The 22824-nt window shown below is 37.5% G+C and overlaps 1 protein-coding gene across 2 annotated transcripts; it reads right to left on the reverse strand.

Moving 5' to 3' along the window:
• Positions 1-909: 909 nt before the first annotated feature.
• FBXO4 (F-box protein 4) lies at positions 910-22591 on the reverse strand. Of its 2 annotated transcripts, none has more exons than XM_027863519.1 (7): positions 22378-22591; positions 12724-12959; positions 11299-11519; positions 6780-6855; positions 6492-6667; positions 3524-3699; positions 910-1181 (listed from the first exon to the last, which is right to left on the reverse strand). In XM_027863519.1, exons 1-7 carry the CDS (start codon positions 22564-22566, stop codon positions 1092-1094), a joined length of 1164 nt encoding a protein of 387 aa, XP_027719320.1. In that variant the 5' UTR covers positions 22567-22591; the 3' UTR covers positions 910-1091. The 2 variants fall into 2 exon arrangements, with proteins under 2 accessions (XP_027719320.1, XP_027719319.1); XM_027863518.1 differs by having other exon boundaries at positions 3524-3720.
• Positions 22592-22824: the final 233 nt, after the last annotated feature.

A 22824-nucleotide genomic window follows, 5' to 3' on the forward strand; every position in this document is an offset into this window, starting at 1 on the left:
TGTAATCCTGTGTGTTTTACTTTATGCATTTAAAAATATTATTCTGAGGAGTCCATAGGCTTTGTCACACTGTCAAAGAGTCTATGACACAAAAGAGATTAAGAACTCCTGGTCTGAAAGAATGTTTGTTCAGAGTACAGGCAAAATGGTCATTCAATGAATGACTGAATGAACATATTTTTCAGTTTCTAGTCCTTATTTTCACCTCCATCTTGATTACTGTTTTCACTAATTTTCCTGTGTTAAATATTCCTGCTTTAGGATTTTAAAGACACTTTGAGTAACACAGCAAATTGAAGAGACAAAATCTCATTTCATTAGTGAAAAATGACTATAAATTTATTTGAGAGATTAGGTAAGGTGCTTATAAAAATTAATTTCAAGTACCAATTTTTTCCTATCAGAAACACACTTAAATATTACCCTTGTATAAATAATGCATGTATTTATACTTTTATTAAAATCTTTATATTTCTTAGCTCTCAATTATACTATTAAATTTCCACTGCTATTAACAGTATATGAAAAAAAGTTTTATAATAAAGGTGCAACTCCTGAATATATTTTCCAGCTACCACTGGAACCATAGCAACCAATTATTTCCAAGCAGCATATAAAGACTGGGTATCTCTTCCCTGATAATGATTTATGGATCCTCAGGAAAGCCCCCAGAAAGACTGGAAAACCAGGTACTTCCTAAAATTACAATCTCTCAATGGAGCAGTAGAAGTGAAAAGTTTGGAACAAACGTAGAAAAATGTACAAATGTGCTAATATTTCTGAATTTATAGACAGTAAAATGAGGAAATTTAAATTTAAAATAAAAATATCAAAAAACATCAAAAAAAAAACTCAAAAAGATTCATTGGGAAGGGGTTAGGTACCACCACATATACATTTCCTTTGTAATTCACTTAAGATTAAAGCTAGATTTATTGTGGAAAACTCAACAATTACAGCTATGCCCATTTAAATCTCACCTGGCAGAAAACCAAAGAAAGGGCAAAGCAAGCTTGAGGAAACACCTACATCATGTCCTTAAAACCAAATTTCAAATGGCTTAGTCCTTAAGTCAGCGCACATGAGAAGGATCACAGTGGATGTTTATAATCAACTTCTCCAAGAATCCATTCAATGCCATTCAAAAACCCAGTTAAAGTCTCAGCTTCCACATCCTGCACCTAGGAAAATATACAATAAAAGATTTTAATTTTTAAAAACAAAACTCTGTGACCAAAAAAAGAAAGATTTTCTCTCTAAATGGCAGATCAGAATGTTTGGAGTTTCAATTGGAAAATCAGTCTCTGAAAAACTGTCTCAATGGCCTCAGTGTTCTGGATATTGTTATACAATAATCAAAAGGATAAGAGAAAATGTTGTGTTTAGAACACTGAGTGGCAGGATGTCTCTTCGGGTCTAGACTTTCCTGAGTATCAGAACTGTGACATCTCACAGGGTCTGCAAGAAAAGGATAAATGAATGCTGAGGCAGGGACAGGCATGTAACTCGCTTCCACAGTGGATAAAGGGGCAAGAGATAAAAATTGTAGCACATGCTCCCTTGCTTTAAGCCTAATGTAACAGAGGACAATTTTCAAGTGTTAGTACTTAAACTAAACCAGCATTTACACAAATACATGAAAAATAAAATATTTTAAAAAACAAAAACCCTAGAATGAATGGGTCACTCAAATTTTATCAAGATAGGAGTGTACTATAATAATTTCTATTATACTTCAACTGACTTGTGATTTCACCAATGTAAGCACTCCCTCTACAGGTAGAGACCGGAACCCATCCATGCCTTTCATCCTGAGCAATTCTTATCTTCCCACAAATCCTCCAGATAGAAACTACCTAACAAGTTAGAGGCTTACCTAGTCCTGTTTTCTCCTCAGTATGCCCCTATGTAAGTCTTCCTTCTCACTACATGTCCAGACTGCTTTCTTTTCTGATCCTACCTCTCCTGAATGATATCTTTTATAGTATTTCTTCCATGCAGGTCCTGGTGGTGGTATACCATAAGCTTACATATATCTCTATCATGTGTCTCTACATTATCCTTTGGGTCATCTGCGATTCTGATTCTTTGGAAATTGTGGTGATGCATAGCCATATAGCATCACCAAAACAATGACTTTTTTGGTTGAAAGATGGATGTTTTTTTTTTTCTGTCAGAAAGGAGAAGAGCTTGAGATCATTAAAAATGATGCACAATTTCCCTGATGCAACCCAGACTGATCCCTCTTATTGTTTCAGGCCCTGTTCACTATCTAACTGTAGTGTTTGCCCAAGATATATGTATTAATAAACTAACTCAATAGGTTGCCCATCTAAATGCACATAATTTATTAATTATTAATTTAAGGCATATAATTTATTACATTACACTAATGGGGTACATGGTAGTTGCTAAATTTCTAAGTCATTATTGGGTTATATGAATTAAGACAAATTATTCCAAAGGGGTCCACTTTGAATTCCAAAAAATTACCCCAAAAGCCTTGAATAAACAAAGCTTACAGCTGAAAAGAAATATGACATTAGTACCAAAAGTATTTTTGATACTTTCATTTCTAATACATATAAAAGAACTGAAACACCTGTCACTCACAAGAGATACAAGGGTTAATAGATTCAGAGTCAGAAGCAAACTCAGATATCCATCTAGTACAACCCTCTCAATATTAGTATTTTTTTTTTAACAAATAAACAAACTCTTGTGAGGCCCAACAAAATGAAGTGACTTGTCATACAGGTAGTAAGTGACAAAGTTGGGATCTGAATAAAAGTTCTCTCCTAATTCAGCAATCCTTCCACCAAACCATATTGCCATATTGTACACAATAGAGTGTGTAACTTTTAACAAAATAATGTATTACTTATGAAAAAATCCGAATGATGAAGGCTGAAAAAACAAAATGATTACCCAATCCATGACTGTAGCCTCTGACATTCGCTAGCAGGGTGACAATAGACAAGTTGCATAATTTCCACGTGCTTTAGGCAGTTCCCTAGGATTTAACCTATAAAATGAGGCTGCTGGATTAAAATGGAAACAAGGTGCCTTTCAAATCTATAATCTATGTTAATCTGTTAAGTCACAGATGGGTTGCAATGTGTATTGGTAGAGGTTGTTTCCACACCTAGAGTTCCCTATGCTAATGAAATCACAGTTCCTTTCTCCATAAGTATCAACATTTCCTGAAAGCCTAACACATTGCCTCATACATGCACAAAGTAGGTACTTAACAAATGCCTGCTGAGCTGAACTGCTATTTTATTGTTTTTCTATATTCTCATATAGACAGAAGACTAGTGAAGAGGATTAACAGTCGATCACTTCAAACTAATTTTCATTTAATTTCATTTATTATTCAATAAATATATTCATTAAATATATTCGCTAAATTTCATTTAATTCATAAATTAGCAACGCTTTCTGTAGCTTTTGACTTCTATAACTGGCTTTAGTATGCTATTCAATTATAGAAAAATGTTAAGAGAAAGAAATGAGAGCTTACCATCCAAGGCAGTTGAAGTTCATTTAGTTTCAGCTCATGTGCCAAATAAAGACAAGGCATCCTTTTTACAGTGGCTTGAGAAATACAAGATAAAACCAGCAAAGGTCTTTCTGGGGATCCAAAGGCTGGGTCTATCATTGCCATAATGTGAGAAAATTCATCTTGCCATTCATGTCCTAAAGAACACAAGGAGAAACCTTTGCATCCTTTGTGAGAGGAAAATGACCACGATGAGACAAGACACATGAAAATTGCTCACGCTCTAGACTTAGCTGCTACTCTGACAAAATTGTACTAAGAAAACCTGGGAATATTATTTCATTTTTTGCATTTATATGTCCAGTGCCTAATATAGTGCCTAGCACACAGTAGGTGCTTAATGAATGCTTGCTGATTATGACATTTCAAGTTTTTAAGAAGAACTAGAGAATACAAAGCAAATGTCTCAAATACTCATCTATAAATATAAATCTAATACTCAAGTCATTCAAAAATTCCTTATAGTTGTCTCTCATCTTTTTAAAGCCCTAACCTATAACTAATTTCAATTTTCACTGACCTCAATGATATGGTACACTTTGCTACCACTGGGTATTTAGGATACTCATTCATTTTTTTCCTACTTCTTTTTTATTCTCTCTCATTTGGAAGGAACACTGGGTTAAGAATCAGAAGGTCCTGATTTTATTCCTGGCTTTAGCACTAAGCTTTATAACCTTATGCAAAGCAAACTTCTCCATGCCTCAGTTTTCCAATCTGTAAAATGAAGGACTAAAACTACATTATCTCCACTGTCTCTTCCAGTTCTAATACTATAATTTTATTCTATTTTCCTTTATTCTTTCTCCTCTCTTTTGACTGTTTGGCTCCATACGCTCAAAAATGAAGTAAAATTAAACATGAGTTTTGACCTTTTCCAAAGAGTCTGCTGAAAAAGATAACTCCACATTCATTCAATCATCAAGTATATATCAAGAATAACTGTGTGAACAGCACTGACTGGGTGCAAAGCACTGTAGAAGGTGTTACAAGGGACACAAAAGCAGACACAGCTTTTGATACTGAAGCACTTCTAAGTTCATTTTCACTGCTGGGTTTTAACATAATGGGGAAATTGATGGCTGCCTATAAAAAGTCTTAGACTAGAAGAAGTATTGAAAAATAAATCAGTCCATCTTTTTGCTTCATAGATCAAATCATAGAAACAGTAGTCTATTGTATTCTTAAAAATAACCATGAAGTAGCGAGTCTCTCTCATACTCTTTGGGAGTATTAGGAAGGTCTTCCTAATTTCTTCACTGTTTCATTCATTTGACGGGTATGCAGAACAACTATACTGTACGAATCCCTGCGCTAGGTCTGTGTGAAAAACAAAGACGTTGAAGATATGGTCTTTGATCTCAACAATCTACTGGGGACCATGAAACATGCACATGAGTAACTACATATGAGACAGTATGAGCTAAGTTCCCTAAGAGTTAAACAAACCAATTACTATAGGGGTTTAGAGATGGCAGGCACCACTTCTGGGTGGAGTGCCCAGGAAAAGCTTCATAGAAGATGTGGCATTTGAGCTGAGTCCTAATGGAACTTATGTCTTTCCTGAAGCAATTTAATCACTTTTTGCTCTGTCCCATTCGCAGTCAATAATATAAAAGCTCACATTTATACAATATTTTTAGTTTATCAAGTGTTTTCCTCAGAAAAACCCTGTGAGACAGAGAGTTCAAGTATTATTATCTTGATTTTATAGAAGAAACCAAGACTCAAAATGGTGAAAAGACTTGAAGTCAAACACCCAGCAAATATCAGACACAGAGTGTGAACCCAGGTTTCCTGACTCAAGTTCAGAGTTCTTTCCACTACATCATCACTTATGTCCCATGATAGAATTTTAAATATCAGATTACAAAATAGCTAAGCCTGTGTTTGAGCTGGGGAAAGGCTGGGGAGAAAGATGTTTTCTTTATGGCCAAATTGGATGAATTCATTTTGTAGAAATGAACAATTAAGATAATTTTTAAAATTATAAGTTCAGGACTCTTATATAGATATAATCTTAGTAGAAAATAAATGATAACTATCTGATCGCCAATATTTACAAAGCATTTCTTTAACAGTCAAATGCTACCATAGCCTTTTCTACTAGAGACCAGCCTAATTCTATTAGCTAAACATAACATCGAAAAACATTTATATAGAACTTAAGAGTTTTCAAATTTCTTCCTTTATTAGATACGTGGCTTCTCATAATATATTCTATTTTCCAGAACTTACTGCTTTCATTAATATCTTATAAATAAGCTCTCTCAAAATCTCTAGTCTATAGCTGGTTAAGAACCTAAAGTACCTTTGTAAAAAAGGTCTCTGAAATTAGAAATGAAAATATGGGCAAGTCATTTAATTTCTCAATGCTCTAAGCAATTCTCTAAGATTATAAATTACAAAGAAGGCATTGACCTGCATCAGGAAAGAGAATTTCCTTGAACAGCAATTCACTTTATCAGTGAAATCACAGGTCTAGTCACTCTCTATCTTAGTTAAACAGGAAATTAATAAACTGGCCTGAAGTCATCCGCACTGTAATGTCAGGGTTACATAACACAAAAGGAAAAGCTCACAATTATGCAGAAAATCTGGATTATGCAGACAACTAAGTTTCTCAATTGAGGCCAATGCTCTACTCCCTCCTTTTCCTTCGTTATCTAGGCAATTAAAAAAAAAAGCAAAAATAGGATTTTATTCTTGGCCAGGATTATCTGAATAAGAGAATCTATATAAAACTTACTTCAGAAGCAGGACTAAATAAGAACTTTTCACAGAATATCATATAATCATATTATCCAAATTAACCTGTCACTCATTATGTCCTTAAGAAAGCCATATTAAAAAAAAATACATGTTCCCACTTTCATTGCAAACAATAAAATGGCCAGTGTGATTTTTTTAAAGATAAGAAAATGCTTACTTTTGTGAGCTTCACCATTTGCAACGTAGATGAACCCATCCACCACTTCACACACCTTCTGAATTTGTGGAATCACACTGTATCGGCCCCTCTGTTCATCATTTCCAGGAATCTGCCTGTTGAATATTTTGTTGACTGCACTCGTTTGTTCTTCTCTTGCTCTATCCCTTTCTTTCCTAAAAGATAAAATTTTTAAAATAAAACACACAAGCAGAAACTCAACAGGGCCCTAACCCATAAAAATGTCTCAGTCAGATTCCAGGCAGGTCACAAGATAAGTAGCCTTACCTAGTGGTTGAATATAATACCAGGATATTGAATTTATGTTGGTTGCTCAACTGAAAACTGATTCCTGATCCAATGCCTGAAGGAGAAAAATACAAAATCAAAACAACTTATTACTGAATACAGCAGAAGAGAAAGGCTGAAAGAACACCTAGTGAGAACAAAAAGAGCCAAATGATAATTCTTTATGTGTGGCTCTGGAATAAAATATTACACCTGAGCTGAAGAAAAGGGGGGGCTGCATGTGACTTTCATTCATGCAGTATTAAAAATCTGGATAAAGAACAACAAAGGACAATTAGCCTTAGACAATACTCTTTTACCTGTTAGCAAAAAGCTAATGTAAGCCATTAAGCTAAGTTTACATAGATTTCTGATAAAAGTTAAAATAACTAATTTTAAAAGATAATATATATATTCCCACTCCAACCATAAAAAAATAACACTCTAAAATTCTTTTATATGTGTATACATGTATATATGTGTATATGTATATATATGTGTATGTATATATGTGTGTGTGTGTATATATATATCTCTCTTTAACTAAGAGTGAGCAGTTTGAAAAAGTACCAACCTATACTAAAGGTTCAAGATTACTTTTCTGTATTTTTTTAAATTAAACTAAAAAATCAGGATTTTGGTGGGGTTGTATTATACCCCATTTTGGCAATTTGCAATCAAAATTAAAAGCAAATGTGGATAATCAGTGGTCTAGTAAAATGAAAAATGGTTTAAAGATTGGATAATGTCCAGTAGGAATTAGTCCATCTGCAAGTTATTACACGTACATAATCATTCCCAAAACCAATTATTCATTTTCCTAAGGAGCATCTACCTTGACCTTATGGCCATTAATGACCAACAGTAAAATAGATTTTATAAGTATATTTGATTTCATACCTGGAAATAAAACTCAGGAAAATCTTCATATATATATATATATATATTTGTAGTTTGAGGAATAGAAGTATAGATATTGTAATCCATGAATTCTATAATTTTTCCCCATTGTAAACACATCAGTCAGAAACATTGGTCACCAACTAATCAAAATAAAACTGGGTAGAGCCAAATTGTACCAAGTAATAATAATGGCTCGTGTGTGTGTGTGTGTGTGTGCATGTGTATACACACACACAGATGAGTGTACATGTACATATACTTGTTTTTTTGTTGTTCAGCTGTGTCCAATTCACCATGACCCCATTTGAAGTTTTCTTTTTTTTTTTTCAGTTTTCTTTTATTTTTTAATCTATGGAATAAAATAAACATTTCCATGACATCATACAATAAAAAAGATGATTGCATATGAAACTGCAAGTCTACTATGAACAACTTGCTATTCCTTTCAAATATACAACAAAAGTATCATGAAAATTTCTTTTTTTTGTGGGTGGGGATTCTTGGCAAAGTTACTGGAATAGTTTGTCATTTCCTTCTCCTATATACATATGTGTGTGTCTGTATATGTACATATACAAAAAATAGCTAGTACATGTAGTGTTTTAAAGTCTGCGAAGCGCTTTACATATATTTTCACATTTGAATTTCATAATAGCCCTGTAAAGTGCTATTATCCCCATTTTACAGATAAGGAAATTGAGACTTAGAGAAGTTAAGTGATTTGCCCACAGTCAAACAATTACTAAGTGTGTTTACCCAGGATACTCTGCTCTTTTCAACTCCCAATCTACTGTTCTTTAGACTCAGCATCACTACCAAATTTTTAAAATATGTGCCTATTTCACAATTGTTAGGGAAATTTTATTTTAAGTCTGTTTCTTAGTACAAAGCTACTGAATCCACAAATTACTAGATAACTCATTTGATTTACGTTTCAAAGAATACTGTGTCCTACTAAAATATTCACTCCTTTGTCCCATCAGCCAAGGTCAACATCTTTTTAAATAAATAGCTACTGTAGGCCTTTAACCTTCCAACATCCAAGGGAGCTTTCTTTTAAAAAGTGTATTACTTTGCCTTGGTTGATCTATAATTTCAATGATATAGGTACTATTGCTATGAAATTGTAGCACAAACTGTTCATGAAATTTTTGTCTATGTCTTCCCATAAATGCTCAATACAGTATCCATTCTAATGTACCCAAGACCTTCTCTTTGTTCTTTTATTATTTCAGGAGGTTCCAATGTACTCAGTTTGCTGTCTATTTTCTTTCATTCTCATTATATGAACAGTCCATCTCCTTTCCAATCACATAAATCCACCTCTTCTCACGCACAAGGGAGCCTAATAGCTTAATAATCCATTTTTAAAAAATTTCTCCCAATTTAGAGTATTATTGAGAACTTTTTGCTAACATGGTATATTCAAGTTTAGGAAGCTCACATTATGTATCATGACTTTATTTAGTAAAAACATAAGCTATAATAGTCGTTCTACATTTCATGTACAATTAACAGTGGTAAAGTAATAAACTTCTTCAATCCTAGAACATCAATGAAGCATTTATTGTCTAGTATGTGCTAAATGCTGGAGAAGGAAATGGGAATCCACTCCAATATTTTTTGCCAAGAATACCCCACGGACAGCACTGTTGTGCTATGGTACATGGAGTCATGAAGAGTCAGGACACAACTGAATGACTGAATAACAACAAATGTGCTATGTACTGTGCTAAGCAATGGAAATACAAAGACAAACGCAAAAGCCCCCGGCCTCAAGGAACTTATATTCTGTACAAAATTATACAGGATACACACACACTCACACACACACACACACACACACACAAAATACATACAAGACAGTTTGGGGAAGAACACCACTTGGGAGGAGCGGGGATCAAAAAAGACTTCATGTAGAAGGTAATGCCTGAACTGAAGTATTTTTCAAAAATAAAACTGCATTAACATAATTTGTTTTTACATTGCCTAAGTTTCCCCCTGTAATCTCTCTCCTTCTCCTTCCAAGAGAGTTAAAAGATGAAAAATCAGAAAAACTGATCAATTTTTTTTTAAATGTAACAATAGAGTCAATGTTCTACACTAGTGGGCTCCTCATTTCTGCAAAGGAATAAAGTGAGGGGAAGTGTCTTCTCATATCCCTTCTCTGAAGCCAAGTTTGTCTTCTGTAGTTCTATAATATTCACTTTCAACTGTATTATAGTTATTTTTTCCATTTACATTGTTGTATTCATTGTGCTTATTGTTTTCTTGCATCTGTTTACTTAGCACTAGTTCATGTAAGTCTTTTTATGGTGGTGAACTGGGTTTTGATGGAAACTAGGAATTCCAAAAGGTGAACAAGAGGAAGATAAGGAGGGAATGAAGATGAGAGAGACAGAGTGGAGAGTCAAGGAGAGAGAATGAATATAATTGAGTGAGGGGCAAGATCCTAGAGGAGGCAGAATTGGATGAGATAAATGGCACGATGAGATAAGTCGGCCTTGGCAAGGGAAAAGGTTACCTCTTCAACAGATACTAGAGTGAAGGAGAAACATGGAGGACATACAGAGGGATTTTGAGGTAATCGTTTTCAAAATTCCTCTTCCTTGTATTCTATCTCACAGATCTCTTCCATTCTCACCAGGTCAACTATCGTCTCAATATAAATGCCTCCTGTAAATCTCTATGTCCAACCTTAATCTCTCCCCTAAGATCCAGACTTGTATCTTTAACCTTCTACCATTTCCACATGAATGCAACATGTTAAAAACTCAAGCATTCCATTTCTCCAAAAGTCAGCCCCTCTTCCTGACTTACCCACTTTTGTCAACAATACTTTCCCAGATTCCTAAGCCTGAAACCTTGGGTACCTCTCCCTCCCTAGTCCTCCTCTTTGTTCTCCACATCTAATCACCAAGTATTATCAATTCTTTCTTCCTAATTCTTTCAAATCTCTTATCCCTTTCCCTATTCACTACTGTCACCCTAGTTCAGGTCCTCATCACTGCCTAAAAAATTTACTCTTTACTGGTCTTTCCACTTCCAGTTGTCCCTCAAGTCCAAGCTACTGCATTCATTGTTGCTACAGGAGCTGGAGTGAGGAAGCCAATATCACTCAAGTGCTACTTAGCACATACTACCTTATTTATCTTTTTTATGTATATGTCCTATATTCTCAACTAGTTATCGGCTCCAGAGGGGTCAGAACTAAGTCTTATATGTTATTGTATCCCCACCACCTAGTAAAATGATGTGCATAGAGTAAAAATTCAATAAATATTTGTTGCTATTAATTCTTTCTAAACTATGACATCTATGACCTCTATTATAAAAATTAAATGCTCTGCTAAACAGTAAATTTTTCATAATCCTTGGTTATATTATATAAAGTTATTTTTCATTAACTTCTAAGAAAACGCTCAATATTTTCAAGGTGAATTACTTTTAGCTCACTGGTACTACTGGATGTTCCACTGCATCAAATTATTCTATCTTATTTGTTTCAAAGAGTTAACTCACCATTAAATAATGAGTAATTTTCTGCCTACTCAACGGTAGAATCAAGCCCAAAGCATTCAAATTCCCATACACCATAGATGAATGTGGAAATTACCATCAATTTGCCTCTGAGGTAAACCAGCCATTGGGGAAAGTTCCACGCAAGACATCAAGCTCAACACCAAAGATACATTCAGCTCTTCCAAACCTGGTCCAAACATAGCAAATCGAGGTTCGGTCTGAAGGATCAGTGACTGCAAAAAAGAGGCAACAGCTCCATACATGTGGCGACTGGATTTCAAATGTCTTCTGGTATGTGGACAGCTCATTTTATACCTGTTTAAGACAGCCATAACTAGAAATTAAAAAAGAAGAAAAACATCTTATTTATGATCTTCTTTTATCATTCTCATTAAACCACTGAGACTGCCTCAGGAGGAATTTTAAGTCTGTCAATCAATGTTTGTTAAATCGATAGTTAAAAAACAAATATAATAGAGATATTTCAGGTGTTAGCAACAAGTCATCCTCCATTATCTCACACCTAGCAAGCTGGGAAAGATGCCCAAAACAACAACAAAACAAACAACAAAAAAAACAGAAATAGTCAACACTGGGAAGACTGTGGAATAACAAGAACACCAATATACTGTTAGTAGAACTGTGATTTGATCCATTTGTGCTCTGGAAAACAATTTAGAATTATGCATGAAAAGTTATACGTGAAAAAGTATGTGCGAAACTGTTAATAACCTTTGACCCAATGATCCCACTATTGAATGTGCATATACATACACAAACATCCACACACACATCCATACATACCCCCTAGAAGTCAAATACATAACAGTTAAATATGTATCAAAATATTCATGGTAGCACTTTTATGGTTGCAAAGAACTGGAAACAAAGTGGGTACACAAACCCCCAAATACTATAAACCAAAAGAACTCTGGTCACACAACTTGTTGGTGGCAAAGACCCAAACCTAACTCTCAAGCTAATGCTCCATGTACTCTCCCACACTAAAAGAAAGTCAAATTAAACTGGAATGGAAAATGGGGAAACAGTTAAGTGATTAAGGATAGGCAGGTGGTACAAGATTTGTTGATGAAAATTGTTCCAGCCTGATGAGGTCAGTATAGGTCCCAGAATCTACACCCAGTTCTGAGAACTAGAATCTAAGATGGCTGGAACTTGGGGCTTGACTGAATTTATTCACCCCACTACAGGCATCTTGAGAAGACATAGCCTTCCTCCTCTGACTCATCCTGGTCTGCCACCAGGACCTACCCTCCAGGGGTAAGGAAGGGATACAGGGAAGGGATATAACAGAGTCCAAACACTTTGGTTTTATGAATGAGGAAACTGAAGCACACAGAACTTAAATGACATGCTGAAAGTCACACACCCAGCAAATGGCAGTCAGGATAGGCACCCAAATCCTCTGACTCCAAATCTGGCATGATCCTCCACTGCCTTCACAGAAACAGCAGTCACTGTTTTGTTTTGTTTTAATTTTATGAAACTGAATACTTACATTGTCATATAGTCATAAAGTTCATTGTCAATAACCTCAGATAACGGTTTTTTTAAGACTTGTAGGTCTGGTAGAGACTTCCAGTCGACAGATGACCAAGAGGGAAGATCCCGCAAAAGAAAAAATTTCCACAGCATAGGATCTCGTACAGTTACATTCCAATATCGACTTGTCCTTCCCAGTTCAAACAGATCATGAGGTGAAAGAAATGACATAATGTACAACTGCACATAAATCTGAAACACAGAAGGACAGGAAGATGGGTAAATTGCAGCTTCAATAAATCACAGCCTAGATAATGTATACGTGATTAAAAAAAATTACAAAACAATCAAGAAATTATAAAACTATAAGATTACCAAACATCATTAATCCTTAAAGCTGAATTTTTTGTTTTGGTCTATAGCTATAATTTCATTTATTTACTGGAGGTATAAAGAACTGCCTGGTATGGAAACCTCTTCCACAGACTGATGGGCTGTAGCATTGGTAACTCATGGTCCTAAAGAATCACCTGAGGGCATTGAGAGGTTTAGTGACTTCCAGAAGGTCATATCAGAGGCAATGCTTGAATCCAGGGCTTCCTGATTCCGAGGCCAACTTTCCTGTCTCCTACAGCATGTAGATGTGATGGTAACACTATAACATATCACAGTCAAACACAAATCCCTCATTCTATGATTTGTCTATTTTTTTTCTGCCTTTAGTGGAGAAAATTGGTGGTTATTTCACTCCCATTATGGATCTTTCCAACCCTTAAACTGTAGTACTTTTTGGTTAAGTCTTTCTTGCAGAAATCCAACAATAAGTCAACAGGCGATTATGATTTAACACTACATTACACTATTTTTTAAAAACCACTCTGTAAAAGACCATTATCTGAGTTACCATCCAAAATCTAATTTACTATTTTATGGAAGTCTGATCCATCTTTCAGGCAGTGATTGGTTCAAATATAACTTTTTCAGGGGGTTAGACCATCAATCAATCAACAAATGTTTAAGTTTATTAAGCTATGTGACAGGTTTGGCACTAGGGATATAAATACGGAGAAGGAACAATCCATACTTTCAAAGAACCACTTTCTAGTAAGGAAGGAAAGCACACATAGGATCACAAATTGCAGAAACATAAAGTAAAAGAATATAAATATATACAAAGTAGTTAAATTCATGGTAGTTTGGAGAAAAAGCACTAGAAGTCAGGGAATCAGGAAAGATTTCTTGTGGAAAATGATGTTTGAGCTTCATGACCAAGGAAGAGAAGAATGCTATGAGGGAGTACATTCCTGGTGTGGGTCACAGCCAGTGCAAAGGCACAGAGATGAGAGAGGGAGTATTGGGTGAAAAGCAGGAGGAAGTAGAGTTTGGGAGGATTACAGAGCAAGTGGAGTAATATCCAACAATCTTGGAAAGATAGGATGGGGCAAGGTTGTAAAGGGCTTTAAAAGTCAAACAGAAGATTTTATATTTTACCCTAGAAGCACAGGAGCCAACGCAGTTGCTTGGGTAGGAGGGTAACATGGTCAGATGTGCACAGAAGGAAAACTACTTTAGCAGCAATGTGTAGGATGGAGCAGAGTGGTCAGGGACTTAAGGCAAGGTAACCAATTTAAAAAAGTATGTCATGATAATCTACAGAAGAAGTGATGAGGCATGAACTAATATGGTAGCTTGTGACAAAAGAGAAGGTGCTGGATGCAAGAGATGTTGTGTGAGAAGAAACAGAAAGTCTGGCAACTGAATGGATATTTGGCTGGATCATCCCTTGATATCCTTATAAGACCAAGGCTATAAAATTGAAGATTGGAAGGATGGTGGTAACTTTGACAGAAATAGGGCAGTTTAGAAGGGTGGAGGGTGATAAGATAAGTGGGGTGAGGGGAGAAGATAATGACTTTAATTTTGAATATGCTGAGTTTTAAGATGTCTCTGGGAAATCCAATTTAAAATGCCCAATAGGCAATCAGTGACACAGGACTGGCACTCAGGACAAAGACTGGGTTTAGACCCATAAATCTTACAGTGATCTGCATAAAGAAGGTAATTAAATGTATGAGAGCTGATGACAGAATATAGAATGAGAAGAGAGTCTAGGATAGAACCTTAGGAAATATTATATGGATGTTGAATCAGCAAAGGAGACCAAGAAGGAGCCAATCAGATAAGAGGGAAGAAAAACAAAAGAAAGCAGTGTCACCAAAACCCAGACTGGAGAGAGAACAAAAGGTGCTATATGAGGCAGATAAGGAAAAAAAAATCATCAGATTTTGCAGCTAAGAGATTGCTGGTAACTTTGGAGAGATGTTTTATTTGTATGATGAGATCAGAAGTTAGACTGCAAAGGGTTAAGGACTAACAGGAGAGGAATTGAAGGTAGGGAATTGTGACATCTTTTTGAGGAATTTAAGAAAAGAAGAGATATAAAATGACAGCTTGAAGGGATGAGAGGATATAGTGAAGAGGTTTTTAACAATGAGGCAGATGTACACAGGTTTGGAGACAGCAGGAAAGGAATGAGGATATGGAGATGGAGATGAGAAAAGAAGAAAGAAGGTGAAAGGAGAGAGGAAAGCAGAGGGCAGGAGAGAAGAGGAAAATAAAGGGAAGAGAGAATAACTGAGGATGCAATCTGTTGGAGAAAATGAGAAGGGATCAAGCACACACGTAGAGGAGTTGGCCTTGGCAAGGAGAAAGGTCAACTGTGATAAAGTGGAGAAAAGTGGGTAGGAGCCAATGTGGTGGAGTAGTAGAAAGCAGGGCATAGAGGAGCTCCCCCCAACTCCTCTCCAAACATTTCTAGAAAATAAACCAGACCAAATCCCAATAGGGAAATACAAGAAAAACTCAGCAAGCTATATTTCAAGCCCAGGTTGGCATAGGAAGACAGACAGGGAGGTCTATGGACACTGGAGATGGGACTTGGACACACTGCACTCAGCACACACCAGCACCCAAGGAGAAGCTGTGAATCAGGGCAAGAAGAGAACTCACACATGTACCAGGGCACAACAAAAGGGACAAGTGAAAACTGGCAACTTTATTGCCTACTACCCAGTTCCAGGTCACAGATCTAGGGTGGGCCTAAAGAGAACTTGTTGTAACTTCTCCATTCTCCTCTGCCACCCCAACACATAGCAGTCTCAGACCCTAAGCAGTATACTAAGAAGAAGCAGGTTCAGAAGCAAACAAGTAACAGTGAGGTTCAAATTCCCAAAAGCAGTGAGGTTATAATTTCAAGCTTTTAACACAGTCTGAAGTCTGCAGAAAAATAACCAGGGCAGGAATCCTAAACCAAAGGGGAGCCTTCAGTTCTGTAAGTCTGAACCAGCAGTTTCCCACCTGGCTGACCATGGCTGAATGCAGTAGCAGTCTATTATTGTTCAGACCCAAACCTACATCAGGAACACTCAAAGAACCAAGAAGACAGGACCAGGTCAGACTCTCTCTACAGAAATGCACTGAGCCAGGCCTTAACATCAAATCCAGTAAAGAAGCAGGCTGGAAGAATAAAAAAAACAAACAAATTCACCATAAAAAGCTATTATGGTAATAGGGATGCTTACGACACAAAACCAGAAGAAAAGAATTATTCCAAAACATCTACCAGCACAGCCTTAAAGAAAAGCAGTTTGGACACAAATTCAACTAGAATTCCTGGAAGAGAAGAATAAAGGATGTTTGTTTTTTTTTTTAAGAGCTAAAAATATTTTTGTCAATGAAACGAGAATGCTAGAGGAAAAAACTGGAAAAGAGAAGAGTATGAAAGAAAAACTTGAAAAGGAAATTAGCAATTTGACACAAGGGTACAAAACCTTGCCCAAGCAAAAAAACTTACTGAATATCAAAATGTGCCAAATAGAAGTCAATACCTCCATGAGAAAACAAGAAATATTACAATGAAGTCAAGATTGAAAAACAAAACAAAACAAAATGTAAGGTATCTTCATAGCAAAAACAACTGACCCGAAAAAAAAATAAAGTAGAAAAAAATTAAGTCACCAACTATCTAAACACCATGACCAAAAAGCCTAGACATCACATTTTGAGAAATCTTAAAAAGAAAACTGCCTAGAACCAGCACCTAAACAGAAGAAATCTTCTGATCAACTTCCAAATATATTCCCAAATGAAAACTCTCAGGAATGTTACAACCAAAATCCAGAGGCTCAAGGTCAAAGGGGGAGGGAATACTGTAAACAGTCAGAAAATAATCAAGTACCAAGGAGCCACTCACTGTCAGGATCACACACAATTTAAGAGTGACAACTATAAAGGAGCAGAGAGACTGGAATACCATATTCCATAAGGCAAAGGATATAGGCTTACAGCCAAGAATTGCTTAACCAACAAAACTGAATATAATGCTACAGGGGGAGAAACTGCTCTTTAACAAAATAAAGGACTTTTAAGCATTCCTGATGAAAAAACCAGCATTCTGCTAAAACTCTGAAGTCCAGACACAAGAGTTAAGAGAAACATAAAGGGGTAAACACGAACAAACAACAATAAAGGACTAAAGAAAGATAAATTGCTTACATTCTAACATAAGGAGATGATACACGTGTCACCTGTGAACATTATTGTCCGCAGAGGTCATAGAGGGAGTCTAATTAGACTGAAGGCTTGGGAACAGTTCTGTCATGTCTTGATGATCCTAAAAGAAAAACAGGCAAAAGGAAGGAATACATTGGGAGGGAAGGGAACACAATCAGGTAGGGGGTAGGGATGGAAGCTGATACTTGAATCTCACTGTCATTTGAACTGGTAAAAGGAGGGAAGAACACATACACACACACACACACACACACACACACACAGAGTTGGATACACTCAATAGGGAAATAGGAGGAAAAGAGGAGAAGGGTAGAGTCAGAGAGAGATATTAGTCCTAAGCAAAATAAGCCCTAAGGATGTATGGAAATAATTATAACTTTTTGAGACAGCAAAGTATGGGAATTTGAGAGGGTTTCCATATACTGGAGAATGACTGGACAAGTTAGGGTATAAAAATAAGACAGGATACTATGTTGCTGTAAGAAATGATGAATGAGATAGTTTCAGAGAAACTTGGGAAGATTTACATGAATAGTCAGAAGAACAATTTGTACAAACACAACATTATAGAAAATACAAAGGGTGTGTGTGTGTGTGTGTGTGTGTGTGTGTGTGTGTGTGTGTGTGTATTTTGGACATGGCCAATGCAGAAATTTGTTTTGCTTGATAATACGTGTTTATAAAAAGCATTTTTCCCCTCTGTTCTTAATGGAGGCAGGGGAGGCCGTTAGGGTGGAAAAAGTTTTTGCTGATTAAAAAAAAATTAAACATACTTTTAAAAAAACAGAAAAGGAAGACTGAGAGATGTCAAGGGGTTCTGAGATGAAGAGAATGGAAGACCAAGCTCACATCAAATGTTCTCGATTTTCTCAGTAAAATAAGAGCTCAGAGAGAACAGGCAGGGTGCAGGAAACTGAAGCAAGGAAAAGGTTTGGAATAGTGAATTAAATATTAAGGAATCATTCAATAAACATTTATTAGGCACTGCCCTGCTACAGTAAGGGCCTAGTTAGAGTTAGGCAATATTGATTTGTAATGTTCCCAGTAAACTTGGCTCAGTTTCCTCAAGCATGCTCCATTCAGCAGCACAAGGGTAATAGGTGAGATGACAGATTACAGTCAGACAGGAGAATGCCAGAATTCCTAATTAGGGAAACATAACACTTATGGATAAAGATGAGATCTTTTCTATGGCCATCCCCTAGGTACAGCTAATGTGTCTCAAAGGAGCGGATCATGAGATTTACGGTCACAAACACTATGGTCATCTTCAGTAAGATTTTCAGAGGGATCTTGGCTGTGCCATCCTTCTAACATAACCCTCCTCCCCCAATGTCTCATGTAGAAAAACAGTATTCACCCACAGGCTGAGAAAACAATACCACTAATGTGAAATATTAAATGCAACATAACATGAAAGCAGTCAGAAAAAGTAGAAAATATGCTACGCAAATACATTTAACATCAGAGCGCATACCATATGCTCAAACTGAAGTTTTTTTAAATTTTATGTTTAATTTTTATTTTTCCTCAGTTATATGTAAATAAAAATTGTTAATATTTGTTTTTTAAAATGTTGAGGCCCAAATTCTCTCCCTTCCTTCCTCCTCCTCTCATTTAAAAGGGAAGGAATTTGATATAGGTAATACATATGCTGTCACACAAAACATTTCCATATTAGCCATGTGAGAAAAGAAAATGGAGACAAAAATACCAGAAGAATAAAGAAAAAATTTAAAAGTATGCTTCAATTTGCATTCGGGCTCTATCAGTTCTTTCTCTGGAGGTAGACAGCACTTCTCATCATAAGTCCTTTGGAATTATCTTGGATCACTGTATTGCTGAGAACAGCAAAGTCACGGTTGATCATCATACAATATTGCTCTTACAATGTACAATGTTCTCCAGGTTCTACTCATTTAACTTTGCATCAGTTCATGCAAGTCTTTCCAGAATTTTCTGAAAATATCCTACCTGTTGTTCTTATAGAACAATAGTATTCCATTACAATCATATATCACAACTTGTTCAGCTATTCTCCAATTGACGAACATACCCTCAATTTCCAATTCTTTGCCACCACAAATACAGCTACTATAAACATTTCTGCATATATATATATACATATGTACTTTCCCTTTTTCTTTGGTCTCTTAGTGGTATTTCTGGATCAAAGGGTATGCATAGTTTTATAGCGCTTTTTATTATTTGTCTATACTAAGGAATCCCAAACCTATGTATATATGTATATATACATATATACACACATATGTATGTATATACATACATATACACACACACAGCCATAACCTCTTTCTTTAGCTTCACTTCTGCATCATTCTATTGAAAATTTCATGTCACAGAAAATGTATCAAATTCAACAAGTCCAAAATTGAACTCTTCTTTTCCGCTAAACCCACCCCTCTGTCCAATTTCCCTATGTCTGTCAAGGGCACCATTCTTTCAGGTTCCCAACCAGGCTCAAAACCTCAGCATTATTCTCAACTTACCCTTCTCACTCCACATATCCAAACCAGTTTTCAAATCTTGTCATTTGTACCTCTCTACATCTCCCACATTTGTTCTGCTCTCACTACTCACGCATCTACCAACTTAACTCAGGTTCTCATTACTTCTTGCCTAGACTACTGCAATGGCCTCCTATTTAGTCTTCCTACCTTAAGTTTCTCCCTATTCTAATACATCACGCACCCAGCTGCTTAAAGTCACATTCTTTAAAGTATAGATCTGACCATTCACTCCCTATTCAGCAAACTACAGTAGCTCTCTCGCCTCTAGGATAAAATATAAACCTCTATTTGTTTTTTAAAACTCTTCAAAACATGGTCCCAAGCTTTGTTTCCAAGCTCATTAATCAAGTTGTCCTGTATAAGTTATAAATCTTAAAACTTCACTTAGACTTTTGGGACAGTCAATGAACATTTATTAAAGTTCCTACTGGGTGCCAGCCATCATGCTAAACAATGGGGATACACAAAAGAAAGGCAAAAGACAGTCTCCACTCTCCAGGAGCTCACAGTCCGATGAGGGGCACAATATGCAAACAACTATGTACAAACAAGCTATATGTAGGAAAAACTGAGAAATCAACAGAAGGAAGAAATTAGAATTAATGGGAATCAGGAAAGGTTTCCTGTAGAAGGTGGGATTTTGTTATTCATCCTTTTTTTTTTTGGCTAGGCAATGGGGTTAAGTGACGTGCCCTGGGTTAGACAACTAGTGTTGTGTGTCTGAGGCCCGATTTGAACTCAGGTCCTCCTGAATCCAGGGCCTGTGCTCTATCCATTGTGCCACCCAGCTGCCCCCATCCTTCATTTCTGAAGACCAATGACATCACAATGGCTAATGTCTTGACTCCAAGGTGAGATTTTAACTGGAACATGAAGGAAGCCAGGGAAGCCAGGAAGTCAAGATGAGAGTACACTCCTTCTCCTGCACCTGAGGGTTCAGTCAAACTGCCCTTCTCCCTGTTCTTCACATGCACAACTCCATCTTTCCTTTGCAATGTCTTTCCTATATGCTTGAAATACTCTCCCTTCTCATCTCAACCTCAAACAATCCCTCACTTCTTTCAACACCAAGCTTAAGCACCATCTGTTACAGAGTTCTTTCTGGATCATCCTAATTACTATTGCCCTCCCTAACTTTCTTGTATTTACTCTGAGTGAGGTCAGCATTGCTTAGTAGATAGTACAGGGCTTGGCATCAGGAAGAGCAAAGTCCAAAACTTGCTTCTCTGATACTGGGTGACCTGGGCAAGTCACTTAACATCTAAGCCTCAGCTTACTTGTCAGTAATATATATACACTCACAGAATCTACCTCGAAGGGTTATAAGGAGAATTAAATGCAATCTTATATATAAAGTACCTTGTAAACCTTAAAACTATGTAACTATTAGCTGTTCTTATATACATACTTAACTGCAGTTTCAAAAGCCTCTCCTGTAGAAACTTCTGTTTCTAAGAGCAGAGAAGCCTGGAATGTAGATGTTGTGTTTGTTGGGGGTATGTCTGGGGCCATATTGTGTTTTTCCCAATAGAATGTCAGCTTCTTGAGAGCAAGGTTTCATTTCTTTGCTGTCTGACGCTGGGCAAGTCACTTCTCCCTCACTTCTGTCAAGACTTCAGTTTCCTCATCCATAAAATGGAGAAAATAATAGCACCTCTCTCCCAGGGTGGTTTTGAGGATCAAATGAAATAACTGAAAAGTGTGTAGCACAGTACCTGGCACATAGTAAGCCTACATAAATGCTAATCATCATCATCATAATTATAGCAGGTCACAATTTCTATTTGCCTCAGTTTCCTCATCTGTAAAATAAGCTGGAAAAGGAAATGGCAAACCATTCTAACATCTTTGCCAAGAAAACCCCAAATGAAGTAGGTTTATAGTTGGGAACACCTGAAAAGGACTAAACAACAAAAACCTCCTAGGATTGTTGTAAGAATCAAATGAGATAATTAAAAAATGCTTAGCAAAGTAGGCACATAGTAGGCACTATATGTTTGCTATGGACAACATTGTCACCATCATTATTGCAGCAAGTCATAATCTCTGTTTGCCTCAGTTTCCTCTCCTGCAAAATGGGGATAACAGCACCTACAGGCTTAGCACAGTGCCTGGCACATAGTAGGCGCTATACAAATGTTGGCTGCTTATTATCTTTGTACCCCCAGCATTTGGCTCAGTGCTTGGCATAGACTAAGTACTTAATCAGTGCTGGTGAGCTGATGAACAGTAAAATCACGAGGCCGTGTGGCCTAGTGGATAAAGGGCTGGCCTCGGGGCCAGATGACGACCCGGGTTCAACAGAATGCTGGGGCTGCTTCACTCTGGCTCCAAGGGCCAAGCTCCGCACCCGGCACACAGCAAGTGCTTAATCAATGCTGCTGGATCAAGAGAAACGGGCCAGGCTTGGGGGAGTGCCGGGGCGGGAGGGAGGAAGCCCGCAGAAAACAGAACAGAACCGAAAGCGTCCAACCCCAAGCAGAGGGCCAAGGCCGGGCTCCGGGGTCTACCCCTCCCCGCCTTCCCGCGGGCGCAGGCGCACTGGCGGGCCGGTCTCCCTCACCCACCGGCAGCCTAGTCAGGGCGCTGGCCTCCTCGTCATCCGCCGGCGTGGCGCCGGGCCCCGGCCTCTCCTTGCCCACCGACTGCCAGAAGTTCCTCCAGCCGCTCAGGATCGCCCCCTCTAGGCGGCTCCGGTCACTGAGGGACCTCAGAGACGTGCCGGGGCTGCTGCAGCCCGCCTCATTCTGCGCCATTGCGGCCTGCCTGGAGCCGCAGAACGGACCCTGCGCCGGCGGAGGAGCTCGGGCTGCATTCCAGCGGGGGCGGAGCCCCGGGCAGGCCCGGCTTCTGGGAGGCGCGGGCCTGAAGGGGCGGGGCCTGAAGGAGCGGGGGCGCGCGGGGCACTTCTTGGCATCAGTGCCCAGGAAGAGGGCACCCGGGGTGCCGAACCCAAGAAAGGGGCATCACACACACACACACACACACACACACACACACACACACACACACAC

This window comes from Vombatus ursinus, unplaced genomic scaffold, assembly GCF_900497805.2.
Source record: "Vombatus ursinus unplaced genomic scaffold, bare-nosed wombat genome assembly UNPS02014772.1, whole genome shotgun sequence".
Taxonomy (NCBI): Eukaryota; Metazoa; Chordata; class Mammalia; order Diprotodontia; family Vombatidae; genus Vombatus; species Vombatus ursinus.